Here is a 23,303-nt window from a genome sequence, read left to right as displayed (position 1 = left end):
TCTATCTACCCTATCAATTCCTTTCAAAATCCTAATAGCCTCAGGACTGCTGGTGAGGGAGTCTAGGACAAGGGGATATAACCTTAAAATCAGTGCCGGGAGTACTAGGCTATGTTGCCAGGACCATTGTCTTTGTATAGGCCTTGGTCAGGCCTTATCTTGAATACTGTGTGAAGTTTTAGGCCCCTCACATGGTGGGTGATACAGAGGCCCTGGAAAAGGCTCAGAACAGCCACTAGAGGTGCCTAGTTTAAAGACCCTTGGTCAACACAATAGGCTTAGAGAACTCAGTGTTTTTACTCTAGAAAAGTGTAGACTTTGAGTAGATTTAGTTGAGGTCTTTAAAATAACAAAAGGATTAGAGTTGATCCATGTAGATCATGATATTTGAGTTAGATAGGTTAAGGTGGACCAGGGAACGTGAGTATAAGTTTTGTACGCAAGGAATTAGGTTAGATGCCAGGAAGTACATATTTAGCTGAGAATTATTGACTTCTGGAACTATTAGTTTGTATGTCAGAACAGTACATGTCTCTGGTTGCTGAGTTATTTTGCGATGACTTTTATTTAACCCCTTTTGTTCACTCAAGTAGCCACTATAATCTAACAATAATATTACACTTTGATATAATTTAATGGAACATAATATTCCCAAGCCTGGATGTGTAGTGGAGGTTGAGGTCAGCCTGTCAATCTTGTAATTCATTCAATTAGCATGGATCAGACTCAGCTCTCTACACTTTGGCCATATCTTCCCGCCCCACCACTGTCCGTTGTGCTTATGCAGTCAGTCTCATTGTGGCAGTAAATTCTGATTGCTCAGCTGCAATTGCAATTTTATGTCCAGACTGTAGTGATTTTTAATTTCCTTTTTTTTTTTTTGTTGAACTGTGCATTTTTCTTCCAATTTGATAGGTATTTGCAAGTTGATGAGATGCAAGACCAGACCATCTCTGAGAGACTACAGCAGCGGTTTGATTCACCAACCAAAGCCTTACATAAAGATATAGGACCAGCTCCTTTAAAAGTATACCAAGGCATGATAATCTTTCCCATCAATCGGTAACGCAGATGCGTTATCTCAGTGTGTGGGCTTACCCAGGGAAATAATTCAGGTCCCATGTCCCCTTGTAGATACAAGTACACACACTGCTGCTCATGCAGAGGAACAAAGTAAAGTCCAATATCCATGGATACAGAGGTCAGATATAAACACACACGTGTTGAAACATGTCTTCTAAGAGTAGAAATCACAAGTTGGACTACCCTGTCCTTCAGAGTCTGCAGAGAGTCTCAAAACCTCAGATGTCATCTTCATGTGCCAGCTGTGAAATAGCAGAACCCAGCTTCCTCCAGATGTTTCACGTTTCGCAGGCAGCATAAGGCACAGGAAACATGAATTGTAAGTAAACCCACAATCCGATTTTATGAATTAAATCTTAATGTATCAAATGTTTATATTACAAAGGATTTTTCTAAATTATACTTGGACTTCAAATCACTTTTGATGTGAAGGTTTCAAAGTTTCTGGGAGTCAATTTGATCTCATTTATTTTTCCCATTGCCTTTAGGGCATTCTTTACATCTTCCTAAACACTTGCTAGAAATTTTTTAACCCTGATTTAGAGTTCCATACAGCACACCCAACCCTGACCATGAAAGCGAGCGGCCGGCTCCCAGTACTGTTCTGTAATCAAGAACCAGCAGATGTGTGAATGTGGAGCTAGAAGACTTGCTCTGCAATTTTCTCTCTGCCCCGTGGGGAAACCCTTGCTTCTGGTCAGCATGTGCCCAGATGCCCAGGATCTGGAATTTGCTGTGCAGAAAATCCTGGGCATGACCTCCCCCCCCCCTCCCCCAGTTTGTACCGCAGTGCACTGGTACACCAACCAACTCTCTGAGGTGTTCGCATTCATAAATGACCAGATTACACTAGACTCATTGCAGGCATTCTCACCCTGGCCCCATAACTCACATGTGGCGGCAGGGTGAGAAGTGATATTTAGAGTGGGAGGACGCTCGTTTGCAATATAAACACCGGCATAGAATCAATGGGCCGAATGGCCTATATTATGTGCTGTGGATTCTATGTAATGTTTTGTGAAGGGAGATTCTGAGCAGGAGAAATGGGAGAAAAACAAGGAAATAACTGACCCTCCCCTCCACACTCAAGCACAAAACACACACCCTCCTATCATCTTTATAGTGTCTCTGAGATTCCTCAATTGGTACCAACTGTGGCCATGAAACTTGTCTCTCTGTGCTGCCTGTGACTATTTGTGTGATTGACTTGTGTGTTTGTTTTTTTACAGTGTTATGGTTAGTGCTTTATATTTGGAGCTTACTGTATTCTTCATGTGGTGAGGCCAGTGACCCATGCACAAAAGTAATAAACAATGCATTTTTCTGCACTGTTATACCAGATGGTAAGTACAATTAAGGCAAATAAAATTACTTTCTGCAGATTGTACAGTAACCATAATCATTTGAGTATCAAATAAACTTCATTTTTCAAAATTTATTAATTCTATTTTACAAAATTCATTGGTTTATGAATAAATGCAAATTCCTCTTTTAGAAAATTTTTGGCTAATTTAAATAACAATGTACATACCATACATATTAGCTTCTTTTGCGCACCAACTAAAAGTTAAGTTACTTTTGAAATCTTGTGTCTTTCAGCTTCATTATATCCCCCCAAATTAAAATTCCTTATTTTCAAAGTGGTGAATGGGATTGGGGCCATCAACAGCACAGTATTCAACAGTTCAAGTCTGATCTCTGTTACCAATCTAACAATGTCCAACAGTAATATTACAAGCATTGAACGAGGAGCTTTCAATTCTTTCCTCAGCCTGGCTGTCCTGAACCTAGACGTCAGTAGACTTTCCACAATCAATGCTTCCTGGTTTTTCAACCCCGCAAGTCTGGTTAGCCTTTCCTTAGCCAGAAACAGAATTCAAGCAATTGAAGTGGACACTCTATCCCGCTTCTCCAATCTGGTTGAACTTGATCTTTCTCGAAATAGGATTAGCACAATAGCCGGCCAGAGTTTCAAGGGAAATTTGAAGCTGTCTGTCCTCAATCTTTCCGACAATGAACTGGCTTTCCTGAGTACAGAGGCTTTTGAAGGACTTCAGCCCAGGAAGATCAGCCTTCAAACCAATCCTTGGAACTGCTCCTGTGAACTCGCAGATTTGGCATCCTTTTTGAGAGGTGACTTGTTTTAATTGACTATGTTTTACTGACTCTTGCTGGCTAGATGAACTTTCTAACCATAAGAACATAAGAAATAGGAGCAGGAGTAGGCCATTCGGCCCCTCGAGCCTGCTCCGCCATTGAATCAGATCAAGGCTGATCTTCAACTTCAACTCCACTTTCCCACCCCATCCCCATATCCCTTGATTCCTCTAGAGTCCAGAAATGTATTCATCTCAGCTTGAGACCAGTTGGAATTGGGAATTTTTTTGGTACTTAATTTGATATTATGAAAATGACTTGTGATTTCTCTGGCTGAACGAATAATAATGTACCATTAGGCGATTGGCTTAATGATCAATAGGTTATCAAATCTTTATTAGAACTTTTCTCTCCTGGTCCTCCTAAGCTCCTAATATGGATTCCTCCTCCCTGAATCATCATTGTGATTAAATCAAGGCTCGATTCTCTGTCTCCTACTCAACAGGCTTTTCAAACCCACGCTTGATGTCACCTAATCATTGCTGCTCGATTGACCCCGTCAACTTTTCCTGGTATTTTTTCAAACTTGCTTGGTCCTTGCACCAAGGGCAGGATTAGCGATTTTTAAAAATGTACAACTGAGGATACTTTATTTGTCTTGGTTATGCAATGCTGCTGGGTACAGAAGCCCCCCCTCCAACAGATTGCTAGCGTGCTTCCTCCTTTATTATAGAAAATCTACAGATACAATTTCCTTTATTGAAATCACCTTCTGTAATGGAGCTAGCGGCCGGGCATTTCCTGCAACGGCGATATTGGCGACTAACGCCATAAGTTAGACCTTTTGTGAGCCGCAATCCTCCAGTGGCGAATTTACGCCAAAAGTTCCTGCTAAGGTGATTAGAGAACTCCCCAGCGAGGGTCGTGGTGAATCAAAAGCATTGCAGCCAATGGATATCACTGCACCAAAGGGAATTATTTCACACAACTAATTCAGTCAAAAGCAAAATCGAATAATTTACAAACAAATTAAAATATTTTTAGTTTTGGTCTGATCTAATCCCAGTTTTAATTATTTTTAATGGTTCTTATCTAATGTTGCGCTCTCCCTCCCATACATATGTTGATTTTGCTCAGTTGTTCTTGCTCAACAAACTTCAGACATTTGTCTGTGCAATTGCAAGAGTTTCACCTGATTTATGATCTGTGGGGAATCCTATTGGTTTTTTGAAAATTAATGGGCCATAATTTGCCTTGGGGCATCTGATGGCGTCTGCCGTTACTTAGACTTGCCCTTGCATGTTTAGGTTTTTAATATTTTTTTACGTAGCAAGTTGCTGAAAGTGCGAGCTGATAACGTGGCAGAGAGGGAAACAGGGCATCTGGGACCTGAGTGAACAGGGCAAGCAACTGGGTATCTCCTTAACCGATCAGATTGAAGGATTGTGAAGTTAGCAGTGCAAGGACTGGGGAGGAAATGTAAATTAGAGAAGGCGAATTCAATAGCAAATCGGATACAGAAAGAGAAATAAAGTGAGGAAAGAAAGATTGCATTAAGAGAGACAAAAGAAAAGTTTTTTAAAAAGTTTAAATTTAAAATTTAACATTTTTAAAATCTGCAACAATTAAAACTTGAAGAAATGAGATTCCACACTAGTAATCGTTAATTTTCAGTGCCAGGGAGATTGATTGGCAGTATTTAACACTTTTTATGTCATCAAAAGGTTACTTAGACTGGAATGGACAAGACTTAACTTTCTCTAGCGAGTTTAGTACATATCTACCGTGCAAATACAGCAACGTCACACCGTTCAATGCATTTCAGTGGTGAGGCAGATAGCGAGATGTCGTTTTTGTGAAGGTAACGGCAGAGCAGCACAACTCGGACAGCAACCTTTGGATATCTGCCTTTAACCCACATCTGTCCCTTCCCTGAAGTTGCTGCATAATTTGCGCATAAATAACGACAAACGCCATCAGCATCACCGTTATTTTGATAGCAAAATCTGGGCCAATACATCTGTTTTTGGCATGTACCTTTTAAAAACAGCTGAACAAGTCTTTATGATTAAATAGAAGTGTGTTCAGTATTTATCACAAAAATCACACCAGGTTTTAATTTTATAATATCCACGAACTGGCTCGATATTAACACAAAAGCTTGTTTTATGCACAGCATATACTGTAAGTATTTTTAGAAACACTTGGTAGAAATAATCATATTTAAATGGACTACATCCGAAATATAAAACTTTCCAAGGAAACATGACATTCTGCAGTCCATTTTAAATCCCTTCACAAATACAAAATGGCAACAACAATTTGAAGTCTTTGAAAATGATTTCTGCACAACAATAAATTATTTGCCTAGCTTTCTCTATAAGGCATCACGTTACCCACTGACAGCACATAACTTAATCAACAGGTTATTTCATTCAAGAAAGAGGTAGTTAACATTAACCCACTATTAAATATTAGGCACACTCTCTCCTGTAATTGCACAAAACACATTTGACAATTATAAACTGGCAAAGTGATTGCTTCAGAAGGATGTATTTTTTTAAAAAAAGCTAGATAAAGCTAAGAAGAATAAGTAAGTCTAGAATCGTTTAATTTTCTATCGTCTCTTTATATTGCAACATGGGGTAGTAGTGCTATCTGTTAACACAGTAGTAAGATCACATTAATACACAGTAATAGTCAGAAGATCAAAGGATATGCAAATAACAGAGCCTGTTTTAAGATCAGTACAAAGAATTTCATTCTATGCATAATGAATGGACACAAGCTCATTCTTCTATTTCCCTTCCTTGTCCTCTTGCTCAGATTTTTTGGAACAATAATATTTAATAGTTTGGGTTCTCTTTTTTTAATGTGTGTGTGTATATATATATATATATATATGGTTAAACCATTTTCCAACTGTTTTAACTGGAGATGTATGTGAACCTTTCTTTATCAACATACCTACAAGCAACAAGAAAACTAGTGCGAATCAAGGAAGTTCGCCATCACTGTTTTGAATGGGTGTGGAGCTATTATAGAGTACTTTTGACTCTATGGACGAGGATATTGGAGGAGCGACACAGGTGGCCCAGGAAATTTTGGCATGGCATCAAAACTATCGGAAATCACTTACACCATAATTTCCTGGAACTTCTGCGCTAGAACGATGGCACATAAAAGTGACCATGAAGCTGTTTGATTGTCGTAAAAACCCAACTGGCTCATTAATGTCCTTTTGGGAAAGGAAATCTGCCACCCTTTCCTGGCCTGACCTATACGTGACGCCAGTCCCACACCAACGTGGTTGACTCTTAACTGCCCTGTGAAATGGCCCAGCAAGCCACTCAGTTATATCAAACTGCAACAATTGCAGTGGTACAAGAAAAAGGTCCATCATCACCTTCTCAAGACAACTAGAGATGGGCAATAAATGCCGGCCTTGCTAGCGGCGCCCACATCCCGAGAATGAATAAAACGTTTTTTTTAAATGGCGCAAGTTTTCAGGAAATTCTGGTCCATTCCAACCAAACTGCAGTGAACCTAATTTGAGTTCAGAAATTCTCTCTCTGTGACAGCAATCTAGGTATGGAATTATATTGATTCCAAAATGTTGAGCTGGGTCTATCTGAATAATTCTACAATTAATATTTCCAGATCTCGTGAATAAATCTGTATTGGAGGATGGGTATTCTGTTACTTGCCATGATCCACCCAACTTGCATGGAATTCCCGTCTGGAACATATCTGATTTTGACTGCTCAATGACGACAAGCACAACCTGGCCTGACCAACACCCAGCACCTCAGATACTGCACCCAACACCACTGGGGCTCCTGGGTATGTTGCAGCTGATTTTTGTTGTTCATGTGTGCTTTTTAAAAAATTTTTACATGGGATTACATGGAATGTACGGTACAGAAACAGGCCATTTGGCCCAACAGGTCTATGCCGGTGTTTATGCTCCACAAGGCTCCTCCCTCCGTACTTTGTCCAACCCTATCAGGATATCCTTCTATTCCTTTCTCCCTCATGTGATTATCCAGCTTCCCCTTAAATGCATCTACACTATTCGCCTCAACTACTCCACATTCTCACCACTCTCTGGGTAAAGAAGTTTCTCCTGAATTCCCTATTGGATTAATTAGTGACCATCTTATTCTAGTTCTGGTTTCCTCTGCAAGCAGAAACATCTTCTCCACATCCATCCTATCAAACTGTTAAACTCATTTAGTTTTCATTAATGTTGGTTTTCGGGAACAGCATAATTTTGCAACAGTTCTCCTAATGACTTTTTGGATAATGCACCACCACCTGGTGGGGTACTGAGCCATACATACTGGGGGGGGGGGGGGGTGAAGAATGTACCAATTCAATCTCCAGTCTATGCCTCAGTAGATAATCTGAGCCAATGCAACAGTAGGATTGTTACAATTGGTGTCAGTGCTTCTGAGCTAGGAAGGGGGAAAGAAATCAGCCAGTGTTCCTGCTCCTGACCACTGCACACTGAGCCCTCCTGAAAAGTGTTACTATGTGGATGAAGGGCAAGTACTGGATCAGGTTCTCAGTCAACATTCACCCTCAAAGCTCGAACATGTAGCATTCTCACTTGGGCAAGGCACTCGTAAAACTGGACATGGTTCATTCAGCACCTTCAGCAAGAGAGAAAAATTTGGGGGAGAAAAACTTGTTCCACCTTTGGTAGCCAGCATTGACTCTGAGTTCATCCAGGCTTGGTATAACGCAAAGCAGATCAATGAATCTTAACCCCCAAGTCTCAAAGCACATCCTATTACACCAGCGAGAATTCTCCATTTCCCATTTCTAAATGAAAGTGACATTTGTATCAATAAGAGGTGGGTTGAAATCCCCCAGTCTCATTCACTTAAGACGCTCACAGATGGCAGAGAGAAGAGACTTTTGGTCAAATTTTCCAGCTTCTGCACCAGGGGCTATTGGATTAGCTGGGCACGAGTACTGGAAAATCAGGCAGGTAACAGCACATGGAGGGAGAGAGGTTTGCAGCTCGTAAGGGACCCAGCCTGCTTTTCCTGCACTCATTGCACCCAGACAATCTAATGGCACCAAATGCAGGAACAGAAAAATCTGCTTTTTTGTTCCTGGGTTGATTTCAAGCCCCTGTACGACAGGGTGTAAGAGCAGTGTGTGAACTACTTTCAGATAATTCTTTGCAATTTTCTTTTCTAGAGTGAGGGCTCCTTTTGACTGGCAAGATGATGAAGGGCCTTTAAATGCACCAGTCGACACTGAACGGTTCATCTTCACTTTCCTCATTAATCACGTGTATGTGTGTTTCTTCACAGGGCTGCTCTTCTTGCTCCTGCTATTAGTTCTTCTGCTGTTTAAAAGGAAACAAGACAAGAAGCAGGTAACACCAGACAGAAAAGCAACCAATAAACAGGAAAAGGACCCTCAACAAGAGGCTACAAATGAAAATCCATCCAAGGAACGTGGTTCGAGGTCTAATACTGAGGTGGATGCAGTGAATGCAACGTCCGGTGTGGGTGCGTGTAAAAAACAAGATGCAGCAGCAAAGTCTGCATCAGCGACCATGTCAGGGGTTCAGCAAGAGAATGAGTTTGCTCATAGAGCCCCAGCTAAATTAACAAGCTATAATCAGGAAATACTAAACACCACGAACGCATCGATATGTCAATCGTTTGCTGGGGATTGCGAGAGTGCACAAAACAACCGGGAAATGGACAAGTTTGACGGAAAACCATCGCAGGAAAGCTCTGACCCATCGCTTTTTGAAAAACAGCCAACGGTGACTCTGGATTCCAAAACGGTCAGCGGTTCAAAAGGATTCGACAAGTCTTCCTTCCAGAACCAGCGAGGGCCCGATGTCGCGAAGCAGGATAGAAGTGGAAATGGAAAACCTGTAGGAATGATCATACCATTGTCTAAAATGGCAAGTGAGACTGACACCATTTGTAAAAACATGAATTCTGATGAGAATTTGTCAGTGATGAGTGATAGACATGATGTATCGAGTGGTCCACTGGCAACAGAAAAATTAAACCAAGTTGAAGCTCGCAATGTACATCATTCAAGTCTCGGCTTAATGAACAGTCTGACTGAAACACCACACGGCAAGGACAGCGTAGCCCCAAAGAAAGAAGGAAGTCAAGGAAACATTGCACTTGTCAAGAGAGGTATGACGGGTGACAGAGGAGCAGAACCAGGACTGAAGACTGGCGAGAATAGTTTGAAGAGTGAAGACATGTCTGGAGAAAGTGACCCTACTTCATCGATAAGGGGAGACTTGTCAACAACCAAAAGGGTGAGAAAAGGACAACTTGGCTACGAGGCTGTGATTTTTCCAGGCACAAGATGTGATGCTGCCTTACCAGCCACACCAAGCAGTGAAAGAACAGTTGACACAAGCTCCCCAACCAAAGAAGAGCTTCTTTGGAGCAATGAATATGGTTATGTTAACCTTTTGCATGAAATTGTGGAAAATCATGGACGTCGTACCAGAGAAAGATGGAAACAAACCCACAAACGCAAAATTATACACAAAGTATAATACCTTTCAGAACATAGTTAGTAGATTGAGATTGCCATCTCTGTCCTGAGCTCAGTGGTAGTTTGTGTCCATGTGCTGGTGTCCAATTATATGATGGGTAATCTTGAATCTCCCAGGTAGCACCACTGCCTCTTCCCTTGAACACAGCTAAATTCAGTATCCTTCTGTTATTTTCTTTTTACACTCTCTCTTCTCCCCATCTTCTCCCCTCCATCTAAAACCCAAGATTGGTGTCCTCTCTTGATCTGCCTCATCTTCACTCTTACACTTTTCAACCTATCTAACATCTTGCACTTACAGGCATTGGCTCTTCAAGGTTTCACAGTGACCATGGGGGACCCTAAAATGTCTGTCCTCAGAGGCGTCGCTGGGAAATACCTTGGAATCACCTCCCTTTTTGATATTGGCAAGATTGTGTTTTTTCCCTTCAAATCTGTTTCTTTATTTCTGCACAATTGCATAAATAAGTTATTATTTCAAAATGTCAAAAATCATTGTGACTGGATGTGATATGCACCATAACACGAACCCAAAACTTCAGCATGACTTTGGAAGAGTTCAAATGGCTCCTCTCAATTCTTAAACTCATTCTCATTTGGCTTTTTAAAAATAATTCCTAGCGATTTTCTTGCCTCCTCTCCTGGAGGTATTGATGCTTGCTGGAGTACAATGCCACATGTGCCAAATACCCTCCATGTTCTCTCCCATTGTTGGCCTGTGAACCTAGACAGTGAATGTTAGTAACTATTCGACTGTGTGGCATCACAGGCAAATCAGTCCTGTCCTCTCACACCCACACGTTAACACTCTTCAGCAGAGGGTCATCAGGCATTAATGAACAGTGGGAGCCCTGGCTGATTTTTTTTTTCCTGTCTGTAGCCCAGGGTCGCTGAGGTTATTTGGAACACCCTAATCATTTGCTTAGCTGAGATCTTCAGCTTTTCACAAGTCATTACAAGGTAAGTACCTTTCAGCATTACACAGTGAGTGATTCATGATTACTCCCAAATGTAGACCATCACTCACTTTAGGACTATGATCAATCAAATCTAGATGCAATTGTCTAAATTGAGGAAGTATATCACACTCATCGATCATTAGGGGATGTGCCTGTGAATCGAGAGGTCTCTATCGCAACATTAATAGTGGAAGATTATGCTCCCTTTGCTGATTAAATGTGTAATAAATAGTAGAAATATGGTTTTAAAATGTGACTAACATTTGCTTAAACTCAAATTGAACACATTTGTTGAAACATTAAGTAGAAATAAATTGTAATTGATTCTGTTTTATGATTCCATATCAGCAAATCAATTGCTCCATCTGTAGTGCTATTTAACACTTTGCTTTTTTGCATCAGTCTTAGTTGTACATCTTTACATCTTAATAAATTACTTGCATTTGTCAAAATATGTTGTACTTTTCACTGGTTTGACCTGTGCTTCTCGCTCATCGTATTTTTTCCACGTGGGTGTTTGCCTCTGTACAAGATGGCATTGAAAACTGAAATGATGGTTTCTGGGGAATGGATTGTGCAGTGGTTTAGTGCACTGTACTTTAATCTATGGGAATTGGGATAGAATCCAGACCAAACTGGCGTAGGAACATCTCTCTCTCTCTCTCTCTCTTTGCAGGTTGCACAGAACCTCACTGAAATGGATTTAGAAAAGCAAGCCTTTCAGTGAATCTACAACACAAAAGTACACGAATTGGCTATCTTGCTCAGAGAGATGATAATGATGACTGGTGTGGGAAAATGAAAGAAGGTGCTCTTCTGAGATTGGGCCCTACATAAGGAGCATTACTAAGGCTTGTACTATACCTGTGCTTAAAGTGTTATGCTTTACACGGGCTATCAAAAAAAGTGTTCTATTCACCAGCACTGATATCCCTCCGTTTAATCAGCACAAACATTCACTTCTCCCAAAAATCTACTTTCGGATCAGTTTGTTTCTGAGTTTTTAAAGTCTTCCCTCGTGCTCGACCACCCTGTTTCTATCAATGGAAGAAAATAGATCGATAACATTGCTTTGGTACATAGATCTCTAAAGGTTCATGAACAATGCTGTGAAGCAATAGCTGGAGGAATGAGATGCTGGGGTGTATTTATAGGACAATTGACGATAAGACAAAGCATACTATTTTGTTCTGTTACAAGACCTTGGTTAGGCCTTGTGTCCAGTTCCTCACATGGTGGGTGATATGAGACTCTGGAAAGGGTGCAGAGGAGGGTCACTAGATTAATTCCCAGTTTGAAGCGTGTCAGTTATTAAGATAGGCTAAAAGAGCTGACATTTTAGAGAAAGGGAGACTGAGGGGTGATTTGGTCGAGGTTTGTAAGATGATGAAGGGATTAGATTGTGTTAGTGAAGACAGCTTGCTTCAACTAAATAAGGAGGACCAGGGGTTATAATTTCAAGTTTTATAAGGCCAGATCTATGTTTGTTGTGAGGAGGTGGTTCTTTTCCCAGCGAATAGTGGACCTATGGAACAGGCTGCCGGCTCGTGCGGTGAACACTGATTCGCTGAATTCCTTGAAGCGAGAGCTGGACCTGTTTCTGGCAGGGGCAGAGACCACCTCGTACAAAAGGTCGGTGCTGTATAACATTAATCAGTCCCACAGTTATCCTCAGGACCAGTTTCAATCACTTAAGGGAGTCGGAGAGGAATTTCTCAGAATTCCACCCCCCCCACACAATCGGCCTGGGTTTTTAAAGTGGTTTTTCACCAAATCATCACCTGGTTTCGGTTGGGGTGGGAAGTGTAAATATTGTGATGCACAAGACATCGCAGTAGTGTGAGACAGGCAGGATGGACGAGTGGGTCTCTTCCTGTCCGTCATTCTTTGTATGTTTGTATGGAAGCTTGTGATACAATTGGTTAAATGTGAGCTCCCCTGGTGGCTCTGAGTTTATCTAGTGAGCAGCTGAGCCAGATAGACTAGGAAGGTACCTGCTTAGATCTCTGATATGTGCCAGCCTTTGCTCAGTGGTAGCACTCAAACTTCTGAGTCAGAATGTTATGGGTTCGAGCCCCACTCCAGAATTTGTACATATGATCAAGGCTGAGGGCACGCTGCACTGTCGGAGGTGCTGTCACGGATGAGATGTTAAACCAAGAACTTGTCTGCCTGTTCAGCTGGATGCTAAAAGATGCCATGGTACTATTTGAAGAAGGGAGTTCTTCCAGGGCCTTGTCCAATGTTTATCCCTCAATCAACCCCACCAAAGTGGATTAAATGGCCATTTATCTAATTCCTGTTTGTGGGATCTTGTTGTGCAAAATTTGCTGCAGCTTTTGCCTACACTTGAAAAATAATTCTTCAGATCAGTATCCTGGGTTGGGGAAGGGAAAATGAACCGAGATTCCTGTGATCCTAAATGTGTGTGTTTATGTGTACATCAGATGGGATAGGATCAGGTTTGACTATGATGTACCTTACAGTTGAATAACTTGCCAACACTCACCTGCAAGAATTGTATATGATTAAAGGCCCATGGGCTCGGTATGGTACAGTTACCCAGGAATCAACGCCTTCAGGAAAGGCAAAGAATTGAAGGGTGAAGGATTGGCAAGATGTTGACGAGGACTATGTTACAGGCAATGGATTGACCCTCGAACAGTTGATGCTTCCCACTCTTGGCGATAAAATAAAGTATGACTAAAGCAAAATCCAAAAAAAGAAAATGTTCTCCTTCCCAATTTTTTCCCTTCTTATGTGCAGCGATGGGAATGCTGACCATCATTGTCCCCACCCCCACTTAGCTGCAGGGTGCACCTGTGGGAACATCGGAACTGAGATCAACAGCTCCACAAGTAGTGCAGGGGTAGAGAGACAATTATTTTTACTACCATGGGAGTGGAAATTAAAATTACTTTAGTGTACAGGAATTATACCCAATCCCTTAATATACATTTTTTTTTAAAAGTCTTAAATCTGCACACAGCCATCACTCCACACATCATACATGTAGATGTTCAGAAATCATTTGATTAAATGACAAGAGATTGATGGCTAAAATCGAGGTAAATGGAATTGGAGATAGCCTTGTGGCCTGGATAGTAAACCGGTTGAGAGGTATGGGTGAAAGGGACCTTCTCCAGTGACAAGTCAGCTTTTCATTATACATGACGTGGAATAGAAGGGAGCAGATCCAAATTTGCAAATGTTATTAAGGTAGGGGATATAGTGAAGAGAGAGCATAAAACTGCAAAGGAGATAGATTGAATGAGTGGGCAGAATGATGGCAGTTTAACATAGAAGTGTGAGGTACCTGACTTTAGATGTAGGAATGGCAGCTGGGAATATAATATAAATGGGGAAGCACTAAGGAGCGAGTGACTGGGAGATGAGCAAATGGATTTAGGGGTCTAGGTACATTAGTCATTGAAAAGCTAGTTTGCAGGTGCAAATAGCAATCTGATAGGCCAATGTGTTGCTGGGATTCATGTCAAAGATTTCGAATATAAAAGCTTGGAAATAACATTGCAATTTTCACAGTCAGCCCTAAGTTGGAGTCTGATCAGTTTTGGGCAAACTATCTTGGGAAAGATTCACTGGGCTTGGAGAAAGTTTAGTGATTATTCACCAGGATGATCCTGGGATGAGTTATGAGTAAAAAGTTGGCAAATTTAGGTCATATTCCTGGAGGAAGAGGAGATTAAGGGGTTTAAAATAATGACTAGAATGGACAGGGTATTTAGGGAATGACTCTTCGTTCCAGTAGAGGAATCTAGAACAAAAGGACATAATCTTAGAACGTGAGCTAAACTGGTTAAAAGCAAATCCAGGAAAAGCTTTTTCACACATCGGGTTGTGATAGTGTGGCATGAACTGCCTCAAAATGCCGTATATGCAAAGTGAATTGAGGTGTTCAAAAGGGTGAGATAAACTTGCCTGGGAAGTAAGAGTATTGAGGGATATGGAGAAAAGGCAAAGAACTGGAATTGAAAAGATAGAGCTGGTTGACTAATAAAAGTGGTGGTGTAGACTTGATGGGCTGAATGGCTGACTCCTGTTCCTATGTCACACTTTGTTACAGAGCAATCTTTACACTAAAAAAAGGAAAACCAGTCATTGACCTGGAATCTGAAACTTACGAGCAAGTTACTGATCACTTAATATAGCAATTTACAAGCAGCAGCTATACTTACCTTGGATTTCCACATGGAGTAGTTGAACAATCCCCTTAAAGGGACAGTCCAGATTAGCAACTAAGCAACACAGCTGTGCTTCAGATCCCAATAATGATAAATGTTGCCATGGGAGAGCCACTCGTGCATAGAAGTTTCCAGAGTCAAGTTACAGCCGTCTCATGGTTCTGATCAGTTATTAAACTCATTAACTAACTAAGAAGGTTAAGAATATCAAGACATTTCCTGACCACACGCAGCTCCCAACTTGCCCATCTGCCTGGTGCTGTGAGGACTTGTCACCTTCTGTTAATGTTTATATTTTCTAACATGGCTCATTAACATCTGCAATGAACCAGAGACTCCCCGAGCATAAATCCTACTGGTTACTGCATGCCTCAGGAATCTGCCATCAAACTGCAAGTCAACAGGACAAGAAACAGATGGTGAAAAAAAGAGATAAAAATTCAGAAAAAGGCTTGAAGATGTTAGCGGGAATCCATTCTGTAAATTTCTTAAATTTACACGGAGGAAGATGAAAAGTAAGTATAATGCGATTATTGTTTTACATCTAAATATTTTATACTTTTTTTTGTTTAAGATTCCTCCTAGTTTGCTCCTGCAGTGAGATTCCATAGGCCACTCATCCAAATTGAACCATTCTTCTTGTGTGAGCCTAGACAGTGACTCTCAGCCAGCTATTCTACTATGGGGGGCATAGCCACTGTATTTAACCCAGACTTTGCCTGAGGACTGGGCATTTTCCGTGAGGAATCACTTGATAGCGATCGGGATTAAGGTCACTAGCTGCTTCCTCCTTACCTCAGAGCTGCATTGAGGCTAATTGTCAGATATCTACTCCTGTCCTAGCTGAGGTTTAAACATTTCTTAAAGGTGAATTGTTATATTGTAATATTCAGGCACTACAGTGTAATTTTGTTGTAATACCCCATTATGATGTCTTTTTCAGGCTGGATATGGTTTTAATATATTTGCAATAAAGACTGACTGCTTTTAAACTTTTTTTTAAATGAAAACACAAGTGATGTGAATGAGACATGCCATGAAAATGCCTTCCAGTCTGACATTGTTTGTTAGCTATTTAGTGTCTCCTGTGCTAGTGGCACATGAAGCAACCCATTTCTTCAACTACTGTCTGTCCAGAGCAAGGCATCTGACTCCAATCGGAGTATCATCTTGCCCTGCATCCAACCGATCGTGGCTCTCCACAGTTGGTGTTTATATTTGCAAATCTGTAACCGACTCGTCTTGTCTCTGGATTGTTTCTTTAACAAAAGGCATTTTTATGTCAGTGGGTAGCACTCTCGCCTCTGAGCCAGAAGGTTGTGAGTTCAAGTCCCACTCTAGAGACTTGAACACATAATCCAGGCTGACACACCAGTGCTGACCGTCGGAGGTGCTGTCTTTCAGATGAGACGTTACCGAGGCCCCTCCTGCCCTCTCGGGTGGACCCAAAAGATTCCACGGCACTATTTCGAAGAAGAGCGGGACGTTCTCCTCTGTGTCCTGGCCGGTATTTATCCCTCAACAAACATCACTAAAAAACAGATAAACTGGTCATTATCACACTGCTGTTTGTGGGACCTTGCTGTGCACACATTGGCTGCTGTGTTTCCTACATTACAATAGTGACTATATTTCATTGGCTGTACAAGCGCTTTGGGACGAGGTTGTGAAAGCTTTATATAAATGCAAGTACTTCTTTATGTGGACAGATCATAAATGACTCACAACCCCCTACCACGAGGACTGGTGCACAGACTTTAGTCTGGTTCCTACTTTTCAGCCTTTCATACTTGTGTGGCCCTAGCAGGAGTTACACTGCCTCCAGCATAGCTCTTGGAGTACAGAAGCCTTCTCACCACGGTCAAGGTGCAGCCCCTTGCTGACATTACCAGCTAACCTGAAGACTCAAACAGACTTGTGCTGCAGCAAATGTATTCCTAATGTCGACCCCTCACATCTGCACAGTGAATGTTGCTGCTCATTGGTTTCTTGTGCTGATGCAGTCCTCTGAAATGTTCCTTTCCTGGGAGCACGGGGGTTAAGGTTCTGGTACGAGAAAGGGAGAGGCAGTGTGCAGCTGCGGAGAGAACAATCCCACCCACCTACTTACCTCGAGCAGCACTTAGGGCAACAAGAGTAGGATTTGTGAGGTGATAGTTTGAGAAAAATACCCATGAACATTCTGCAGTTAAACATGAATAAAGGATTGAGGTTGCATGAGAGTGATTGAAGATTAATGGCTTCAAATTCCTCCAAAGCCCATCGTTAAAACTAAAACAGTAAAAGATGAAAATACACAACAGGAGAGTCAGCGCCTGGAGGGTGAAACGACAGGTTAACGATTCAGGTGCAGACCCTTGGTCAGCCTGGGCTCTCGGAAACTTTCTATAACGTAAAGAAGACACCAACAGTCTGTGGTTTTTAAACAGAAGTTTGATTTCCCCACTTCCTTCTGTGCCTCATGATGTACAGATATTAAAAAGGGTCCTCACCAAACGGTAACGGGTCTGTTCTCTCCACAGGCGCCTTTTTTTAAACCCAGAAGGAGACACTGGGTTGCTGCACATTCTACAATCACCAAGTTAATTAATGTATTTAACGCACAGTTCCTGTGGCATTGCCTTTCAGACACAAAAAGAGCAGACAGAAGGATGATGGGTGTCGTGATATTGGTGTGTTTGTCAAGGAACGGGGGAATGGGACTAACTGGATTGCTCTTACAAAGAGCCAGCACGGGCTTGATGGGCCGAATGGCCTCCTTCTGTGCTGTGACCATTCTATGATTCTAGCCAAAGTCAACAGCACATTAAAATATTTCCTCTGGTGAGGGAGTCCAGAACAAAAGGGCATAACCTTAAAATTAGAGCTAGAGCATTCAGTGCTGATGTCAAGAAGCACAAGGGTAGTGGAAATCTGGAACTCTCTTCCCCCAACACCAACCCAACCCCCGCCCCCCCCCCCCCACCCCGCCTAAAATTGTTGAGGCTGGGAGTCAACTGAAAATGTCAAAACTGAGGTTGATAGATTTTTTTTGTTGGGTAAGGGTATTAAGGGATATGAAACCAAGGTGGGAAAATAGAGTTAAGATACAGCTCAGCCATGATCTAACTGAATGGCAGTACAGGCTCGAGGGGCTGAATGGCCTTATGTTCCTTCCTATTTTCCTAAAAAATCTGCATCTCTCAACAGATCATTTCTTCTTCGTGTGTCTCACTGCGACCCTGCTATCTGCAGCTGCGCAGTCCTGTTCCAGACGCTGCACTTGTGCTGGAGATCTGGCCAATTGTAAGTTTGTGTCTTCACTGCAGGAGGGTAAGTGCGATTTCAGCAGGAGATGGAAACAGCTCAAGTCAATCATTTTCAGAGCACTGTTAGTCGCCTATGTATTTGCTAAACCAGAGGAAACCAACTGCTGCAATGGTCATTGTTCGTCTAAACTTTCTCTCTCTGTTCTCCTAAGCTCTCACTACACCATCCGACTCACACTCCCTCCTCCCTGTATTCTCGCTGTGTTGAAGTAAAAGGTGAATTTGTATGGTTTCACTCAGAGAAATGCCTCTCCAGCGGTGAGTGCGGTAGAGGAGATGGGGCTATAATACTGATTTTTCGACCCACACTCGTAGCTAGCGAGGCTCCGCCCAGGAGTAAAACTTCACAAAATTACTCCTAAGGGACTGATCACACATCTCCCACTCTGAGTCAATCTTTCCCAGGGCCCCAGAAAGATGGAACTCCTTACCTCTTCCTTTCTTCGTACAACCCAAAGGATTTTAAAACACAAACATTGCATCACCTAATCACTAAATCAAGCTATCCCCGGTCTCCAACTCTTTCTGACCCCGCTGGTGGCCAGTAATAAGGGCCTTGAGTCTTCACCTCGGATTCCCAATTTCACCTCAACTACTTCCCCCTTTACGTAATGCTACAGAAAATTTATAATACAGCCCTGTGTATAAACAGGTTCTTTATGATAATGGATAAAGCTTATTGATTCACTACATTACAGTTACTATGAACCTCTGTGTGAATCTGACTACAGTCATTAAAACCATTGTTGGGTCTATCATCAGTCGGATATAGTGTTGAGGTCTCCGCACTCGTTTTTGATCATTGCCTTTTATTTTTGCTTAATTCCTGATTGTTATTCCATAGTGTGCACTAGAGCCTCAATCGCTATTATTTATTCAACAATCTTATTCTCTGCTGGTGATCAGTAAGATATTAAACACTGAATTTTTTTTTAAAAAAGAAAAGTTCACCAGATAGCTCAGTGGGTGAATGCACTGCCTCATGTGGTACTGAGCCCTTTAGACCTGGAAGGGCCCAAGTTCAATCTCTGGTTTGTACTGAGTTTGCTGATCTCAGCCAGGTTAGCAGTTAGGATGCTACAGCTACCTCTGGTGCCCCTGGGCTGGAAAGAGGTGGCAATCAGTCAGGATTTCTGCTCCTGATCACTATCTGACCTCTGCTGATGTAGATGTGAGATGAGGTTGCTGACTAAGCTCACACATGAAGGGTGGCCATGTGGGTGAGGTACCGGATGGTGGCTGAGACCTATGGAACTGAACCACAGCAAGAGTCAGCACCAATACTAATAGATCAGTAAGAAGGTTAGTCAGAGCTCAGCTTCATGACACAGAGGAGAGGTGAAACTTATAGCATCTTATTTTAAATGGCTGCAAGATTTAAAGGAAATGGATTTAGAATCAAAGAATGTTAAAGCCCAGAAATAGTCTGCGTTGTAAAAGTTGTTCTACTTTACCTAATAAGAGGTCTTTAAAATTATGAAGGGGTTTGATAGGATAAACGTAGAGAAAATGTTTCCACTTGTGGGGGAATCCAAAACTAGAGGTCATAAATATAAGATAGTCACCATTAAATCCAATAAGGAATCCAGGAGAAACTCCTTTACCCAGAGAGTGGTTAGAATGTGGAACTTGCTACCACAAGGAGTAGTTGAGGCGAATAGTGTAGATGTATTTAAGGGGAAGCTAGATAAACACAGGAGAGAAAGGAATAGAAGGTTATGTTAATAGGGTGAGATGAAGTAGAGTGGGAGGAGGCCCGTGTGGAGCATAAATATCGGCATAGACCAGTTGGGCCGAATGGCCTGTTTCTGTGCTGTAAATTCTATGTATTTAATTAACCTCTTCTCTGTGTATAAGTTTTAAGAGATTTGCCAAAGTCACTGACAGTGATACTGCTTCAGGGAGGATCTATCTCAACGATCGAACCAAGAGCATTCCAGAACTTCTCCAACCTGAGGTACCTGTCGATAACTGATTTCAAAATGTCGCTTTTAAGCAACGCGTTTGCCACATCAACAACAGAGGAGAGCAGCCTGCAACTGCTGGACCTTTCCAACAATAGACTAGAGAGCTGCAGCGTTGAAAGCTTAGTGTTCGCAAGTCTTCAAAATCTGACCGAATTGAAACTGAACAAAAATTCACTTGATGTGTTGAAGCCGCTCTGGTTTTCAGACCTGACTTCACTTAAAAAACTGCATATTCACTTAAATAAGATTTCCTATCTCCCTCCACGCATATTTGAGACATTGACCCAACTGATTCAACTTAATGCAGCATCGAATCTTATCCAATATATATCCACAGACACGTTCTATGGACTGAGCTCCCTCAATGAGCTGGATCTGTCTAACAATAAGCTGCTTTTCATTGACGAAGATGCTTTCGCACCTTTGCAGAATTTGAGCAATCTGTTTCTGGAGGGTAACGAGCTCGTGACGTTGGCCGAGGTCCCGGGGTCCGTGCAGGCCCTGCGCGTGCAGAGAAACCCCTGGGAGTGCAGCTGTCAGTTGGTGCTGTTGTTGGGATCACGGAGGGAGACCGTGCAGGATCCAGGAAGCCTGTTGTGTGAAAGCCCGGATAATGTGAAAGGAAAGCCCATCCTGGATCTCGTTTCCAGCTACTGTTCGTCTACAACTCCGCTCCCTGCAACAACTCCACTCCCTGCAACTCCAGCCTTGCAAATCATTCCAATCCTCAGTGCTCGAGCTGTGGTTTATGGATTTATAGGTGAGAAAATATTTTTTAAAAATGTTATTTTCTTTTTGGATTTAGAGAGGTGAGCCTGCAGCATACGTGTTCATGTTCAGCTGTGGGATGAGAATTGTGAATGATAAAACATACTCTACACTTTTCTTGCATGGTGATTATCTAGAATAATAGAATTGTACAGCACAGAAGGAGGCCATTCGGCCCATCATGCCTGTGCTGGGCTTACTTAAGACTTAGTGTCATGTCGGTCCCAGGGAATTCCAGTCTCCGTGGGGCAATTAGTTTACAGAAAAAACACCTATTCCATTTACAGACTGGGGCACTGAAAAAAGCACTAATATTACAGTAATAAAGTTACTCAGATCTCTAGTATTAACAAATATTTTAAATAAATAATTTTAAAGACTTCTGCTCCCTATTCTTCCTCTTTCCTAGTTTTATTACTTTAATTCTTGCTAGTATAACCCATTCTATTATTTCCAGTCTTTTCTAAAATTGAAAATGCTTTTCCGATTTGTCTTACGCTTGGGTGGTGCTGCTGTTCATTTTGGAAATAGGACCCATGTTGAAAAGGTTTGTGCTCTGGTCGGTTGAAAACTGGTTCCAAAGAATGTTTCTTTCAGCCATTGATTAGAAGTGTGAAGATTACACGGTCGTGTCATGTGTGAGGTCGACTTTTTGATCCATATTTGCGTGGGAGACACAGCAGCACTGCTGCTCGATTCACCATCTCATCAGTGGTGCTGGCTGATTGTATCCAAATGAGATTACCTTTCTATTTACATTGTCCTCTCCCTACCCTATCTATGTATCTATCCACATTATATATCTCTTGGCACAATATTTATTTACAGTTTTTATTTATATTCCTACCTATCTCTCTTCAATATGTTCACAATATCTCTCTCTCTCTCTCTCTCTCCCTATCTCCAATCATCTGCTGTCTGTCATTATCTAGTCTAATAGAATGGCTGAGATATGCAGGCACTGCAGTTCTATCTAAACTCTAATTGCACCAGCTCAATCACTTGTCAATTGAATGTCAATGAACCCCGATTGGGACCTTTCACCTGTCTCATGGTCTGGGAGGTTGTAATAACATACCTTATGGAGTAGGATGTCCAAGCTTTTGTTTTCATGGGCTACATGCACACAAACCATGGAGTCTCAAGGGCACATGTCAAATTTAATTCAAGTTCCCGTTAATTTGCTGCCTGATCGGATTTAGGATTTATCAATCAAAGAGGCAACAGCCCTTTCTGAACCTCAAAGCCTGCAGAACTGAAACAGGACAAACCAGCAAACATGAAATCTGAGCACAAATAGGAACTGCCTGGACTCGGGCTCTACTGGGCTACAGTCTGGACACCCCATCTTAGAGCGATAAAATGTTTTATAAAATTCAGTTTGAAGCTGTGTAGTTTCTTAAAATTTCAAAATAATCCTGGATTTCATAACCTTTCCTTCCCAGGGGGATTTTTACTGGCAGTGGCTATCTGTCTGGTTACCTGTTGTTGTAGAAAGTACTGGACAGAGGGAACGCTGAGGAGTGTCGCCATACACAGCAATGAGTCAAAGACGAGGCAAGGGACAAAAAGACAGAGTGAACCACCGAAAGAATTCGATGCCAGCAAACTGGAGGCCGTGTCTGTGATTGCTTCACATCTGATTAATGATGAGCTACAAAACATTAAGGATAACCATGAGGAGCAAAGGGAGGAACTTTTGAAGATTTGCACAGAAACACAAACAAACAGGAAAAGACAGAGTAAGGAAAATACTGCCGAGACGAGAGAGACAATCCGACCTTGTAAGACGGCGCCCAGCTCTCTTCACGCTGCTGACACTCCACCTCTACAGAATATAAGAGTTGACAATGTAATCGGCACGGACACGCGACATGGAAAGGCAGGAAGCTTGGGACATTCTGAAACAGGTAATAGATACTGAGGTATATTACCTTCTAAGTTTTCTTACATTTTTCCTTTCTGGTCTCTTGATTTTTGACCCATCTGCTGCAGGCGAGTCAGAACTTCTTGAACTGGCCGCTAAGAGGCACTCCAGAGGCACCTGGTGTGAGGTCTGTCCCCCGTATTCCCATGCCTTAATGTGGGGGTGCAATGTGCCTCCTCTCCCCTCAACACCTCCCTACAATGATGTGCTGAGGAACTCAGTGGCATGCGGGGGCTGAACTCAGTGTCACCGCCCAACACTGCCCCGACCTCTACTTTTTAAAAAACTTTTTCCCCTCTTTTACACAAATTCTAAAAACCTAAAACTCATGTGACCCAGATGGGAAAGCTGGGTATTGAGTTTGGTGTATCTTTCCCTTATGATGTTCCTTCAGCTGCCTAGGCCCTAAACCCTGGAATATAATCCCTAAACCTCTCCGC

The 23,303-nt window shown here is 42.0% G+C and overlaps 1 protein-coding gene across 1 annotated transcript in view; it reads left to right on the top strand.

The window, feature by feature from the left end:
• Nucleotides 1–1,240: 1,240 nt before the first annotated feature.
• The window catches only part of LOC137300350 (uncharacterized), a 35,857-nt gene continuing 13,794 nt past the window's right edge, over nt 1,241–23,303 (top strand). Inside the window, exons 1-8 of the mRNA XM_067969434.1 lie at nt 1,241–1,402; nt 2,313–2,426; nt 2,683–3,216; nt 6,841–7,023; nt 8,508–9,731; nt 18,083–18,205; nt 20,059–20,928; nt 22,382–22,846. Of these exons, the coding sequence (XP_067825535.1) occupies nt 1,396–1,402; nt 2,313–2,426; nt 2,683–3,216; nt 6,841–7,023; nt 8,508–9,731; nt 18,083–18,205; nt 20,059–20,928; nt 22,382–22,846 (3,520 nt within the window). The 5' untranslated portion in view covers nt 1,241–1,395. The remainder of the gene's footprint in view (nt 1,403–2,312; nt 2,427–2,682; nt 3,217–6,840; nt 7,024–8,507; nt 9,732–18,082; nt 18,206–20,058; nt 20,929–22,381; nt 22,847–23,303) is intronic.

Source organism: Heptranchias perlo, chromosome 31 (genome assembly GCF_035084215.1).
Source record: "Heptranchias perlo isolate sHepPer1 chromosome 31, sHepPer1.hap1, whole genome shotgun sequence".
Taxonomy (NCBI): Eukaryota; Metazoa; Chordata; class Chondrichthyes; order Hexanchiformes; family Hexanchidae; genus Heptranchias; species Heptranchias perlo.
Note: the sequence above shows the minus strand (reverse complement) of the source record. Positions and strands in the feature narration are given on the sequence as shown.